A 15,675-nucleotide genomic window follows, 5' to 3' on the forward strand; every position below is an offset into this window, starting at 1 on the left:
GAACCTTTTGGGAAGGACCAAGGTGCTGGGAGTGCCTGGGGTGGGATTCCTCATCCTGGCTGCTGTCTAGAACTAAAGAGCCCTCATTTCCCCGCTGAAGGGACCCTCAGCTTTGTGTTTCAGTTTGCACGTGGCTGGAAACCAGGGAGGAATTCCTTTATGGAAACGGCTGTCCAGGGTGGAACCTCCCTGCCTGGAGGGATTTCGTGTGGATGTGGCACCTGGGGACATTTGGGATCAGTGGTGGCCTTGGCTGTGGTGGGGGAACGGTTGGGCTCAATGGTCCAAGAATCAATGATTCCATGATTCCATCCTCAATGATTCCATGATTCCAAACTCAGTAATTCCACAATTCCAACCTCAATGATTCCATTATTCCAATCTCAGTGAATCCATGATTCCAACCTCAGTGATTCCATTATTCCAACCTCAGTGAATCCATGATTCCAACCTCAATGATTCCATGATTCCAATCTCAGTGATTCCATGATTCCAACCTCAGTGAATCCATGATTCCAACCTTAATGATTTCATGATTCCAACCTCAGTGATTCCATGATTCCAACCTCAGTGATTCCATGATTCCAACCTCAATAATTCCACGATTCCTACCTCAGTGATTCCATGATTCCAACCTCAATGATTCCATGATTCCTACCTCAATGATTCCATGATTCCTACCTCAGTGATTCCATGATTCCAACCTCAATGATTCCATGATTCCAACCTCAATGATTCCATGATTCCTACCTCAATGATTCCATGATTCCTACCTCAATGATTCCATGATTCCTACCTCAGTGATTCCATGATTCCAACCTCAATGATTTCATGATTCCAACCTCACTGATTCCATGATTCCAACATCAGTGATTCCATGATTCCAGCCTCAGTGATTCCATCATTCTAACCTCAATGATTCCATGATTCCAACCTCAATAATTCCGTGATTCCAACCTCAGTGATTCCATGATTCCAACCTCAATAATTCCATGATTCCAAAGAACACCCACCCCAGGGGCGTCACAGGGACAATCCCCCAGCCCCTCTTGGCATCCGCATGGTTTCCCACAGGATTGGTCTTTTCCATGGACGTGCCCTGGCTGTTCCCGAGGCGCTGCATCCCACAGCTCCTAAAAAACTTTAAAAACATCCATGGACACTTTTCCAGGCGCAGTCTGTGCCTCCCTACCTGCAGGGGAGATGACCAATCACGTATGTCAGCGTTTCCTGCGAGCTCTTGCTTCATTAGAGGTGCCTCAAGAGATAAAAACCAGATTATGGCCTTGCATGCACAGCCAAAACATGGAGGGTTTGTCTGCATCCCCTTCCAGAGGCACATCCAGCCAACAGCCCGGCCCCCCCACGCAACTGTTTGGGGTTTTGACAGTTTTATAACCCTAAATTTGCACCTTCTGGAAAACGGTGACAGTTACTGATTCATTGCCCTGCTGGAATTTTTCTTATGATGTCTTAATATCCAAGCATGGAGCAGAGCTCAGCGGAGAGGGAAAATAAAAACCTGGAGCAAAACGCTCCCAGAACAGCTGGAATAGGCAGGAGCTGCCCAGGCCTGCCAGTGCCATCCAAAATATTTGGGATTATTTTTTTAAAAGCTCTTTCCTGGGTGTCCAGCTCCGGTTTGAAAGTGGTTTGAAAGGGAGCTGTGAAAAAATGTCCATGGGTGCATTCCTCACTTTTCAGGAAGGAAGTTGATTTTGATATCACAAACCATCTGCTGCTTTTAACCAAACCAGGCAAAAATTAATCAAAACTTTGTACTTTGGCAAGACCTAAAGTTGTGCTGACAAAGCAAAAACCATAATTAAATCGTTTTTTACAATCAGGTAAATACTTTCAGCTTATTTGCCGTTGATTTGCCCTATCCTGCCCTTCCCCTGGAAGTGCTGGATGGAGCTTGGAGCAGCCTGGTCTAGTGGAAGGTGTCCCATGGAGCAGAGTGCTCTCCAAGCATCCTGGGCTCAGAGCTGAGCCTGGCCCATTTTATATCCTGATGAATCCACAACTTGTGGTTGGAAAAAAACCCTTCCCAAACTGCTCCTCTCCCCGTGGAGGAGGCAGATGGAGGGCAGAGGTCCCTCTGGAGCTTGTGGGGCTCTTCCCCACATCCCCACGTGGAGCAGAGCCCTTCTGCTGGACTCCAGCTCTGCTGCTCAGTGGAACACTTGGAGCATTCAGGGATGAGGGACTTTTTAAGGAGCTGTTGGTCTTAATGAGCTCATCAATGATGAGCTCTTAATGAGCTTTCCCAGCACTCCTGTCCTCGGGATGGATCCTGGGGCGTTTCCAGCAGCTCCTGTGGAGCTCGGGGCTGATCCAGGAAGGGCTGTGGTGCCCTGGGTGTAACACCTTGACTTGGAGTTGGAAAAAATCCCTCCCTGTCAGGGTGGCACAGGGTGCCCAGAGCAGCTGGGGCTGCCCCTGGATCCCTGGCAGTGCCCAAGGCCAGGCTGGGCAGGGCTTGGAGCTCCCTGGGACAGTGGAAGGTGATCCTGGCAAAGGGATGAGCTTTTAAGTCCCTCCAGCCCATAATCTGTGGGAATTCCAGGAGGTGGCTCCTGTGGGAACAAATTAAAAACCAGTTTGGAGCGAGACTCTTCCATTGCTGCACGTTCAGATCAAACCTAAATGTGGGGCGTGGGACAGCAGTGGGAAGGATTTGGGTCCCTCTTTAGCCCTGGGATTGCCAAAACCTGACAGTGCAGTTTGTGCCTCATCAAAGCCTGACCCGGAGCAAGGACAGGTTTTAGTGAGGACCCTGCATTTCTGTGTCCATGGTTGGTTTATTCCTCAGTTCCCTTTTCTCCTGGTGCTTCCAATAGTTCTCTGAATTTCTCTGGGATTCACAAACCCATCTCCTGTCTAGACAGAGGAGATTATTTATTTACCTTTTTCTCTTCACTGAACAGCAGAGGTTAAATCCTCATGCAAATATTCAATTAGGAGTCAATTAAAAATTCATAATGGGGGGAAATTAAAAATTATTTTTGCTGCTATTTAATGGGAATATTTTTTGTCTGTGCCTATGATAAACTTTTGGGGAAATCTACATGTATGAGTATTTTTCTAGGAATAGTTTAACAAATACACTCCAGTGCAGGTAGAGACTCTACTTTGACTTTTAGACTCTGCTTTGGGGCAGCAGGAAGGACTGGATGGTTCTTGAGGTTTCCTTTTTCCCTTTAAATGATTTATAATCCTTCCAGACATCCCAATTTTGGCTTTTCTGTGCCAATGGCTGGATGTCAGGGAGCCCCAGTGAGGTGACCCCGTCCCCGTGCTGCAGACAAGCTCCAGGTAGCCCTTGCTTGTGTTTGAGAGTTTCCAGCTTCTTTTTGTCCCTCCTGGACAAATATCCAGGCTGTGCCACGGAATTTGAGCTTCCTCTGCCCACTGGATGTTTGTAACAATCTGGGACTTTAAAAAAAAAACCAAAACCAAACCCCAGCCAAAGAAAGAAGCCCAACCTGTAAAAAAGTTACAGCTAGAGGTGCCCATTTTCTGACAGAGGGGTTTGGTAACAGGGCAGGGGACAGAAATGGGAGGAATAATTGGTTTTGGGCCTAGAACCAGGAAAACTACTTTTCCAAATTAATCCAGCGAGAGCCATGAATCCACTGTATTTCATATCACACTTCATAAAACTCCAGTCATAATCCATAAAAGTGACATTATTAGATTAAAACCCTCAGTTCCTCCTAGAAGGAGCTCGCTCATTAGACATGCTGTAGTTTTATAACCTCAAAGTTCCTCCCCAATTACCATGATTAATACTGGGCTTTAATAAAAAATTTCTCCCCATCACCACAGGGGTTGATCCCATCTGGTTGGTGTAATTGGGAGTTTCAATATTGTCCAGCGAGGGAAGGACGCTCCGGGAACACAAACCAAGGCTGAGGATGGATGGGGATGGAGGCCTGGAGATCCAGCTGGGTTTTGGTGGTGGTTGGAGCATGGAAAAGTCCAGGTGATGTGAGCCAAAGGCTGGGATTGCTGGGGGAGGTGTGGATGAATTCTCCCTCCTCGTGCTCTTCCAGCAGGGATCTGCCCTGGGGAACCCACCCGAAATTGAACGTCCCAGCTGGAGGCAGCACAGTCCTGCTCTGAGGGAGCAGCACATCGAGCTGCAGAGGAAAGGCAGGATTTGGGGAGGAATGCTGCCTGCCGGGGTTTGGATGGCAGTGGATCCCTAAATCCTGGGAGACACCAGGGTTCAGCTTCATCCTTGGTGCCATGGACACGTGCATCCCTCTGCTCTGCCCTGGTGACTCTCACCTGGAGCACTGCCACCAGCACGAGGACGTGGAGCTGCTGCAGCAAATCCAGAGGAGGCCACAGGGATGCTCTGAGGGCTGGAGCCCCTCTGGAGCCAGGCTGGCAGAGCTGGGGGTGCTCACCTGGAGAGGAGAAGGCTCCAGGGAGAGCTCAGAGCCCTTCCAGGGCCTGGAGGGGCTCCAGGAGAGCTGGAGAGGGACTGGGGACAAGGCATGGAGGGACAGGACACAGGGAATGGCTTCACATTAACAGAGATCAGAGCTAGTGGGACATTGGGAAGGAATTCCTGCCTGGGAGGGTGGCACAGATTCCCAGAGATGCTGTGGCTTCCCCTGGATCCCTGGCAGTGTCCAAGGCCAGGCTGGGCAGGGCTTGGAGCAGCCTGGGACAGTGGAAGGTGTTGGGGGTGGAACTGGAGGAGTGTAAGGTCCCTTCCCACCCAAACCATTCCATGATGATGATGATGATGATGAAATAACATAAAGCTCACTCTCGAGGCCGCTTGCTGGGCCACCACCCCTCAGCATGTTTGATAAATCCCATTTTTTGGCTTTGCAGCAGGAATTCCTTTGAGGTTTGTCCTTGCAGATCCGAGGGGTCCGTGGTTCCGTCGAGCCCCGGGTGAGCAGGAGCTGGTGTGAGCTCCGAGCCTCAGCCAGAAGCACTGAAATTAAAAATGTGTCAGCTCTGCAGTTCCACCCCAGCCCAGAGAACGCCAAACTCGTGTTATTTTTGAATCCCCTGATTTTTCAGGGCTGCTGGAAATAAGAGCTCCTGCTCCTGACTTCCAAGCAATAAAGAGAGGTGAATCACTCCTGAAAAAACCCTCCCGTGGACCACCCAGGGGCTCCTGCAGAGCTGGGAACCAGAAGTGGCAAAGCACAGAAGGATTTTCTTAACACAACTGCAACTGCACGAGGCAAAATCACCTCGGAACAGGAGCAGAGTGAGAGGTGTGATAATGAAGCCAGGCTGATTAATATGCATCGAGCTAAATCACATTCAGGTCACAGAGCAAGCCCCAAACCTCAGCTGTAACATGTTCCCCTCCAGGACCCAACATGTGTCTGGAATTCAGATAGAAATTGCTTTTTTTCCCCTCATAATTATCCAAGTCAGCATAAATTATTATTTTTTTTAACTAAATAATAGTTAGGATTTTTGTTCCTTGCTGTGATTGGTCAGAGCTCTCCTTTTTTAACAATCTCTGACTTTCTGAAGAGTCCTGCTGGGGTTTTAAAACTTGTAACTTGCAAATCGCCATGTCAGAAACCACAGTGCCAGTCATATAAAATATGAAATTACACGTTCTTAGCATTTATTTGTTGTCATTTTTAATGAGAAAACATGGATTTTTTGAACAGAACAGTGGCTGAAAGTCCTCAGGCTGAAACTGCCCCCTGTGTTCTTGATGTTCTTACTGTGGAGTGGTATTTTGGGAGACCACATGCAAGATATTCTCCTAAACAGCCAATAAAAGCTAAAATTAAAACAAAATAACGCCTCTTAAAAGGCACACTTCTGTATTTAATGCTGCTCTTTAATTAGAAGTTGCAAGGTTTCCTCCTGAAGGGTTTCGGGAGCGTTGCTGTCACGGATCCCTCGGAATAAGCAGGAATTGGGTGAATCCTGTGGGAAATCGAGTCACTTTGGAAATCAAGGCACTGGAAATCGAGTCACTTTGGAAATTGAGTCCCTTTGGAAATCGAGTCACTTTGGAAATCAAGGCACTGGAAATCGAGTCACTTTGGAAATTGAGTCACTTTGGAAATCGAGTCACTTTGGAAATCAAGGCACTGGAAATCAAGTCACTTTGGACATTGAGTCACTTTGGAAATTGAGTCACTTTGGAAATCAAGGCACTGCGGAAAGCAAGCCACTGGAAATCGTGTCACTGTGGAAAATAAGTCACTTTGGAAATCAAGGTACTTTAGAAATCAAGTCACTGTGGAAATCGAGTCACTTTGGAGATCAAGTCACTTTGGAATCAAGTCACTTTGGAAATCGAGTCACTTTGGAATCAAGTCACTTAGAATCAAATCACTTTGGAAATGGAGTCACTATGGAAATGGAGTCACTCTGCCCTGGCTGATCCCTCCTGCTGGAAGCACAGGCAGAGCTCCCGTGTGAACCCAGGGTCCCATCTGGGCTGGGGCCTGGGCTCCAGGAGGGCTTTGCCATCCCGGAAGGTCCTCCTTGGGATGCTCCAATCCCTCACCTCTTGTCTTGCCTGGCATTTCGGGACATCCAGCCCTCTCTGCCTCCTTGTTCTCCTGTCTTGCCTGGCATTTCAGGACATCCAACCCTCTCCACCTCCTTGTTCCTCTTGTCTTGTCTGGCATTTCGGGACATCCAGCCCTCTCTGCCTCCTTGTTCCCCATCCTGTCTTGCCTGGCATTTCGGGACATCCAGCCTGCTCTGCCTCCTTGTTCCTCCTGTCTTGCCTGGCATTTTGGGACATCCAGCCCTCTCTGCCTCCTTGTTCCCCATCCTGTCTTGCCTGGCATTTCGGGACATCCAGCCCTCTCTGCCTCCTTGTTCCTCCTGTCTTGTCTGGCATTTCGGGACATCCAACCCTCTCCACCTCCTTGTTCCTCTTGTCTTGTCTGGCATTTCGGGACATCCAGCCCTCTCTGCCTCCTTGTTCCCCATCCTGTCTTGCCTGGCATTTCGGGACATCCAGCCCTCTCTGCCTCCTTGTTCCTCCTGTCTTGTCTGGCATTTCGGGACATCCAGCCCTCTCTGCCTCCTTGTTCCCCATCCTGTCTTGCCTGGCATTTCGGGACATCCAGCCCTCTCTGCCTCCTTGTTCCTCTGGTCTTGTCTGGCATTTCGGGACATCCAGCCCTCTCTGCCTCCTTGTTCCCCATCCAGGTGCTCCTGATCATCAGCGGGAACCTGAGTTTCCTGAACTGGCTGACCATGGTGCCCAGCCTGGCCTGCTTTGACGACGCCAGCCTGGGGCTCCTGTTCGGCTGCCGGCTGCGGGAACGGGCGGCGCGGCTGCAGCGCCCGGGGACGCGGGGACAGAGCCTTTCCCTGGGTGAGTCACCCCAGAGAGGGCAAAGGGGGGTTTTGGTGGGCTTGGCCACAAAGCCCTCAGCTCCAAAGCAAAGCTCTGCTGCTCTGGGGGCGGAGGGGGCCTGGACCTCGCCACGGTGGTTGGTTGGTGAGGGTCTGGGGGGACATTGCCATGGGGACGTTGTGTCTGGGACACGTCCTCTGCAGCATCATTGTCACAGCAAGTCCAGGCAGCTGCAGCCCTTAAGTCGATCCTTGCTCTGCCCCCAGTGCCTCAAACTCAAAATGAGAATGTGGAGTTGCATGATTTAACTTACTGCTTTTTAATTTATTTTTTGATTTTGACTGTTTAAAGTCAAGGATGAAACACCCAGTGGGACTTGAGGTGGGGTTAGAAGCTGGGTTCTCTCCTCGCTTGCTCTCCTTCAAGGCATGGTGAAGAGAAGGTTCCAGAAAGGACTTAGAGCCCTTCCCAGGGCCTAAAGGGGCATTGGGAGAGCTGGAGAGGACACAGGGAATGGCTTCTGACAGGGCTGGGTGGGATTTTGGGCAGGAATTCCTGGCTGGCAGGGTGGGCAGGCCCTGGCACAGATTCCCAGAGCAGCTGTGGCAGCCCCTGGATCCCTGGAAGTGCTGGATGAGGTTTGGAGCAGCCTGGGCTGGTGGAAGGAGCAGCTGCTGGTGGCCACCACTGGTAGCGTGGCCACCATCGTGGTGGGGAGAGAATTCCCCAGACCAGGGAGGAGCAGAACTCCTGCTCATCCCATGGATGTGAAAAAACAAATAAAGGGGGGGATGTAACTGGAAAAAAGGGCTCGAGGTGGCTGATTTCCCCTTCCAGAGGCGCTTTCCAAGCTGCCCCGATCCAGGAGAAGCAGCTCTGGGATGTTTCTCCTGAGGCTGCAGAGCAGATGGAGAGTGGTGTGTGCAGCATTTTTATAAACCGCATATAAGCAACAAATTGCCTGTAATATCAACAACAATCACAGCTGCTGGGGTTAAATATCCCAAACATCTGTCAGAGGAAGGAAAAATGTCAACAAGAGGCAGCATCTGTCTCCAGTCTTTTCTACCAAGAAGCAGCTCATTAAGCAAAAATAGGAGGTCCAGCACTGCAACTTCATTAAATTTTGTCTTTTATTTCACATATTTTGCTGGAATAAATCTTTATCGGCTTTTCCCCTCCTGGAGCTTTGCTTTAGAGGCTGTGAAAGCCTCAAACTTTCCTCCCAGCTCCATTTGTGCCTCCGATCCCAAACAAAACTGAGGCTGCACCTTGTTTTTGGGAGGAGAAGCCAAAGGGAGTCACTGTGAGGGGGAGGCAGATCCTGTTTTGAGGAACTTGCACCTTTTCTGTGATGTTCTCCAGGAAGGCTGGCTGAGCCAGGGTGTCCCAGCGAGGAGAATGTCCGTCCCACTCCGGGTGCAGCTGTGTCCCACCCTCAGGAGGGGCAGGGTGTCTGTAACATCCCGGGAATTGCAATTCCTGTGTTTTCGGGAAGCAGGGGCTGTAGAGCTGGTGCTGATGGGTGCCAGGAGGCTCAGGGGAGGCTCAGGGGAGCCCTCAGTCCTGGGCCACCAGAGCAGAAGACAGGACAGCCTCCAGCCATATCCTGATTTTCTGAGGCCAGTCCTCGAAGTGTTTGATTCCTACTGAGGCCTCCACTTCCCATCCAGATCCCACTGGCTCCTATCCTCACGTTTTGCTCCATCTAGGCTATTTTTTTCCCAGAATTAACCCTTTTTTCTCTGTGATTGAGTGGCTGTGACCCCAAGGGCCTGGAGAGAGGAGGAGAGTTGCTCCTGCTGAAGGATGAGCAGTCCTGCATGGCCATGGCCTGCTGAGGAGCCAGGGGAGCCTCTGTGCCTCTACCTGCTCTTGAATTACAGGGGAAGAAGTTCAACCCATCTAAAAAAAACCCCAAAAAACGCCCCAAAGCCTCGTACCCAGCAGCACAGGGGGTGAGGGAAGGCCCGATTCAAACGGTTCTCCAGAAATGTTCTCAGACTAAACAATTATTAATAGCTTCTGAGAGAGGTTCAAATAAACATCCCTCTCCTGCAGAGATAAGGGGAAAGCTCCTCGCAATTGCTTTGAATCTGATCCTTTGGCTGTTAATGTTAAATAAATTGAAAAGGGCCATGAGGGAAGGAGCCCCTCGGGGGTCACCTCTGCTTATTTGTCTGATCGTGGCCTGGGATCCAGCCCAGCCCCGCGCTGCTGCTGCTGCAAACCCCATCCCAGAGCGCTGGCACAGCAACACACATCTCCTCCGGGAGCGCTGGGGAACTGGGATTTTGCAGAAGGAAAAGCCCTGAGGATGGGGAGAGCTTGGGGCAGCAGGAGGAGGCAGGAGCAGCCCAGGACTCCCCAGGCAGGAGGCTGATCCCGAGCAAGGTGCAAGTGCCAGCTGTGCTTTTTCCCCAGTATTAAAGCCATGATTGATGTCACATTTTAGACATTTTTCCTTTTAGCCCTTGCTCAGACTATTTAGAGAAAGGCAGATCCCAGCGGCGATAGCGGCCCGTGGCAAGGTCGGGGTGGCCACGGGGGGGCCAGCACGGGGGGCCTGGGGATGGGGATTGGGATGGGGATGGGATGGGGATGGGAATGTGCTGGAGCCCTGGCTGCTGAGAATCTCAGGCTTTCCGTGCTGACAGGCAAGAGAACACTGCATTGACCTGAGGCCGTGGAGATGCTTCCAAAATGGAATGACAGAACTGGGATTCTGGGGGTGGAGTTTGGATCGAGGTGTGTAACATCACAGGCTGGGAAACCCAGAGTTTAAGGGTTTAGAATATAGTAATAGATGTAAAGAAAGATGGAGGTTTAGGGCAGAGGCTGGGCCCTCTTCTTCTCCTTCTTCTCCATGGGTTTGAGTAATTGGATAAAAAGTCCCCATTGCAGGCACAGGTGGTTGGTTATTGGGTTAAAAGTGAAAACAATTTAGGTGTCATTTCTTAATTGCATAGTTAATCCTTAAAATGCCTTGTAGAGAAGGAGATGGGGCTCCCTTTTTAGCCTGTTAGAGTGCAGAGCTGTAGAACTCAGGGTTTGTGAGACTGTGACATGGATAAGAACAAACAAACACCTGAGTCCCAACAAGAAACACCAACTCATGCATTTCATCCCAACCCTGGCAGAAAAGAAGCAAAGACTCAGCAGAAGCACGAATGGGGAGGGGAGCAGAGCAGTGAATCACCTCCCTCTGCTCTGGTTTGGTGTCCCCCGCAGGCTCCTGTGTCCGCAGAGTGCTGAACATCTCCTTGGGGCTCCTCATCACCTACCTGAGCATCCCGGTGGTGCTGAACCTGCTCAACTCCAGACAGGTCATGAACACCTCCTTCAACCCGCTCAGGATCGTCAACACCTACGGAGCCTTTGGGAGGTACCTTTGGGCCTTTCCTGGCACATCCCAGAGCCAGACCTTCTGTGTGCCTTAAACCTACAGAGAAATCCTTCCAGGAGGCCTGGAATATGAGAGAGATGGAGAAAAGGAGCAGGTTTCTTTCCCACTGAATTCCAATTTATGGATTATCTGGTTATGAGAAATAAGGAGAAAAGGAACAGGATCCTTTCCCACTTAATTCCAGTTTATGGATTATCTGGTTATGAGAAATAAGGAGAAAAGGAACAGGTTCCTTTCCCACTAAATTCCAATTAATGGATTATGTGGTTATGAGAAATAAGGAGAAAAGGAACAGGATCCTTTCCCACTGAATTTATTTTCTCTGAGCTGCCTGTGAGTCAGCTCACTCCATCGACATAGCAAATGTAAGAGCAGGATGAAAATATCCATAGGAGAGTTCATCCAGGATGTCTTCACCATCCCCAGCCCTCTTTATTTCTGGTGAGCTTCTCTTCCCCTGCACTCCTTTGCTCTCCCTCCTGGAAACATCCACAGCAGCTCTTGGGAGCAGATTTTTCCAGTCAGTGGCTTGGGAAATTCAATAAATATAAATATAAATATAAATATAAATATAAATATAAATATAAATATAAATATAAATATATTTTGCAGAAGGTGAGGCCGTTTGGCTGGGAAAGGTCTGGCCTCCCCAGTGAAGGGGAGGAGCAAGTCCCACCACGAGCACTGGAGATGCTGAGGACACATCAAATGAATATAATCTTTTCCTCAGTTTTTCAAATAGCAGGAATTTCTGTGGACAGAAAAAAAACTAGAAAAAATATTAAAAACGTCAACACATGTGGAAAATGCCAACATTTCCTCTTTTTTTTTCATTTTTTGACAGAGAGAAATAAGCCCCGAACCTCTTTGAGGGCTGGAGTGGTGAAGCTCCAGGAGATTGTTTTCTTTGGGTTGTTGTCCTTTTTCTTCTCCAGTCCTTGGTTTCTGTTTCAGCAGTTACCAGACCCTACAGAGCATGTGCTGAAATGCTGCTGTAATATCTTGGTAATTCCAGCCTATGTAAACCAATAAAAAGAGGATTGCAGCTTATAATGAACCCGGGATGATGTGAAAGCTGACAGGTTTGGGATCACACAGTAGGAGCAGGCTTTTAGTGGTAATTTGGTGTCCCTGATTTACAGGGTGTTCCTGAGCCTTGGGCAGCTGGCCACGGCTCAGGGCTCAGCCCGGGGGATAAAATGGAACTTGGCTGGAGAATCCACAGATCTCCTCAATGGAGGCAACAATTATGAGAGGAGATGCTCAGCATTCCTTAGGTTGGGAGCATCTCTCCCTGGGAGCCGTCAGGGCAGAAGGTGGAGGTTGTGTGTTCCCAAATTTTCAGTTTCTCGGGCTGGAGGAGGCAAAATCAAAGTGGAAGCAAATCCAGAGGGTGTTGTAGCTGCAGAGCTTTGCCAGGCAGGTTTCTGCAGCTCTGTGCTCAGTATGGAAAGCAGCTCCTGGGGCAGGAGGGGGTCTCTGGCAGCTCAGGGGGGTGTTTCCATGGCCTGCAGTTTGCCATTCCCACTGCTCCACGCTGGGATTGCAGCTGAGCCCCGCGGGAGCTCTCATGAGCTGCTCTGATCCAGAACCACAAGCCCACCTGTCCTGTAGGAACCATCTTTATGGATCCCAGCTGGCCCTTGGGCTGCAGCAGCTGCAGGTGTAAAAGGAAGGAAGAGCGTGGAATTTGGCTTTGCTGCTGGAGAGAGGAAGGTCCCAGGATCCAGAGGTTCTCTGGATCCCAGCATCCAGCTGTGCCTCCAGGCCAGTGACTCGTGTTCCACGTGGGCTCTCATGAGCCAGAGCCTTTAGCTGAGACAGGGGGAGAAATCCTTCTCCTTCCTTCCTGGCACAGATTCCCAGAGCAGCTGTGGCTGCCCCTGATCCCTGCAAGTGTCCAAGGCCAGGCTGGACAGGGCTTGGAGCACCCTGGGACAGTTTGGGGTTGGAGCTGGATTGGCTTTTCCCACCCAAACCTTTCTGTGATTTTATGATTTTCCACGATTTGAGCCAAATAACAAAAATAACAACATGCTGCTGTACCCCACAGCATCACCAAGGAGAGGACAGAAGTCATCCTTCAGGGAACGTCCAGCCTGGATCCCAATGACCCCACGGCAGTCTGGGAGGAGTTTGAGTTCAAGTGCAAGCCTGGGGACTTGAGGAGGAGGCCGTGCCTCATCTCCCCCTACCACTATCGCCTCGACTGGCTCATGTGGTTTGCTGCCTTCCAGGTAGGTGCCTCTGAAAGCCTGGGCCTTCCTTGACCAGGAAAAAGCAATTACATGGATTTACTACGTGTTGGGATCACAGGGGAATGTTGGAAGCAGTGGCTGAGTTAATTATGTTTAAAAAAAAAAAACAAACCAAGAACAAAGGGTGTGTTCCTAAAGGACTGTGCTACTGTAATGGAACTCTTGGCAATTTTATGTGAGGGGTTTTTTAAGGGTTCCTTAGCAATACCAAGAATCCCTGTTGGGGACACCCCTGGGGACAGCAGCTCCCACATGGACATTGGTCCCTCCAAATATTGTCCCCACGTGATACCAGCAAACAGGTGACAGCCAGAAATTAAACAAGGGGGGGGGGACTTGAATGTTAAACTTGAATGTTAATTCCTGTTTAGCTTATTTTGCAAATCTTACCCATGTGACACGGGCTGGGTTTTCCAGAGCTGCCTGACAGCAGTGGCACGAGGAAAACCCATCTCAGAGTACCCCAGGCTTCTGTCTTTGTCCCTGCATCCTCTCCTGGAATATCCTCTTCCCTCTGCCACAAGCTCCTGGGTTTGCTGTCCCTGTGGTATTTTCATTTTGGAGCCTTTGAGATTCCTGGGCCCTGACATCAGGCCACGGTTTGATATTTACCCCGCTGGTTTGTGTGCGCTGGAATTTCATTTAATCTGCATTAGGGCTGCTTATCCCTCAGGAAAACCACAGCCAAGGTCCAGGCTGCAGCCAGGGCAGTGCCTGGAATTAGGCAAAGGTGCAGGGGGTGGATGGAGCTGGGGGTTGAAGTCAGGCTTTTGGGAGGGCTCTGAGTGGGGAGAAATCAGCTCCCCCAGGCCCGGGTTGTGTCTGAGGTGTGAAAAACGCTCTGCCCACGGCAGAAATGTCCTGAGGGTTTCAAACAAAAGGGATCTGAGGTTCAAAGCTGAAGGATGGGGCACAGGTGCTGCTGTGCAGAGCACAGTGTGGGCTGTGCCTGGGAGGAGGAGGAGGAAATAACCCAGCCTCTTTGCATCCTTCCTGTTAAATTCAATATTATCAGTGTTTAATTCATTATTATTAGCATGTAGTTCACTGTTATTAGTGTTTATTTCGTTATTATTCGTGTTTCATCCATTTTTTTAGTGGTTTATTCAGTGAAAGCTGCCCCCAAGTGTTCCCATTCACCTGTTGGGAGTGTTGGTCTCTCCAGGGGTGTCCACAGCACTAATTAGCAGCATTAGTGTTGAAGGTCTCTTTGCTCTGGCAGGCTGGAAGGTGGGAATGGAGGTAACTTGTGAAAAACAGGGGGAAATAGATGAAAATTAGTGTGAAAAACAGGGGGAAATGGAGGAAAATTATTGTGGAAAACAGGGGGAAATGGAGAAAATTGTTGTGGAAAACAGGGGGAAATGGAGAAAATTGTTGTGGAAAACAGGGGGAATGGAGAAAATTATTGTGGAAAACAGGGGGAATGGAGAAAATTATTGTGGAAAACAGGGGGAATGGAGAAAATTATTGTGGAAAACAGGGGGAATGGAGAAAATTGTTGTGGAAAACAGGGGGAAATGGAGAAAATTGTTGTGGAAAACGGGGAAATGGAGAAAATTGTTGTGGAAAACAGGGGGAAATGGAGAAAAATTACTGGGGAAAACAGGGGGAAATGGAGAAAAAATATTGTGGAAAACAGGGGGAAATGGAAAAAAATTATTGTGGAAAACAGGGGGAAATGGAGGAAATTATTGTGGAAAATGGGGAAAGAGAGAAAAATTATTGTGGAAAACAGGGGGAATGAGGATAACTTTTGGAAAGCAGTGGGAATGGGGGTAACTCTTGTGGAAAGCAGTGGAAATAGAGAAAATGGTTGTGGAAAGCAGTGGGAATGGGGATAACTCTTGTGGAAAGCAGTGGGAATGGGGATAACTGTTGTGGAGAACAGTGGGAATGGGGATAACTGTTGTGGAGAACAGTGGGAATGGGGGTAACTTGTGGAAAACAGGGGGAATGAGGATAACTCCTGTGGAAAACAGTGGGAAGGCGAGTTGCCCGGGCAGGGCAGTGAGCTGGGATGCTCAGGCATGTAAATACCTGCTTAAGCAGGGAAGCAAATCCCTTCTGGAATGGGCACTGCTCGGCTGGAGCGCTGAGAGCCGCAGATCTGCTGCCAGCTGCCTCCCCGGGCTGCCTGTCCTGCTCAGCCAGACAAATCCCTGCGTGGTGTTTGGACCTTGAGTTCCCCAGAGCAGCAGGGAGGAGGAGAAGCAGGAGCTGAGCGCCCAGGAGGAGCTCGTGAAGCCAGAGGAGTTGTGCAAAACCCGTGTGGGAGTTTGGAGCCCATAAAGCCCAGCGAGCTCAGCCTCTGGATCAGACTGGATTTGTTTCCAGAAGTTCTGGGATGTTTCTCTGGCACCACTCCCCCGTGGCTCCAGGGCTGTCTGCAGCTCCCTGGCAGTGGCCAGGTACAGGGCTGACATCCCCAGCTCTGACAGGCTGTGGAAAAGCCCCCGGGCTTGAGGGAAGGATATTTCCCACCCCTTGCTCCTGACAGGCTCCTCTTTTCACCTCATCAGCACCTGACAAACCACCCCGGGATCCCCCAGGAACCTTCCAGCCTGGGTTGGCTGCAGGATTCACTGGGAAGTTGCCTCCAGCCTGGCCTTGGGCGCTGCCAGGAATCCAGGGGCAGCCACAGCTGCTCTGGGCACCTGTGCCAGGGCCTGCCCACCCTCAGAGAAGGC

The 15,675-nt window shown here is 50.0% G+C and overlaps 1 protein-coding gene across 1 annotated transcript in view; it reads left to right on the forward strand.

Annotated features, from left to right (window-relative positions):
* Positions 1-15,675, forward strand: part of LMF1 (lipase maturation factor 1) — a 142,613-nt gene that overhangs the window by 114,221 nt on the left and 12,717 nt on the right. The window contains exons 7-9 of the mRNA XM_038151104.1: positions 7,171-7,339; positions 10,553-10,706; positions 12,781-12,964. Coding sequence (XP_038007032.1) covers positions 7,171-7,339; positions 10,553-10,706; positions 12,781-12,964 — 507 coding nt within the window. The remainder of the gene's footprint in view (positions 1-7,170; positions 7,340-10,552; positions 10,707-12,780; positions 12,965-15,675) is intronic.

The sequence above is a fragment of the Motacilla alba genome, chromosome 14 (assembly GCF_015832195.1).
Source record: "Motacilla alba alba isolate MOTALB_02 chromosome 14, Motacilla_alba_V1.0_pri, whole genome shotgun sequence".
Taxonomy (NCBI): domain Eukaryota; kingdom Metazoa; phylum Chordata; class Aves; order Passeriformes; family Motacillidae; genus Motacilla; species Motacilla alba.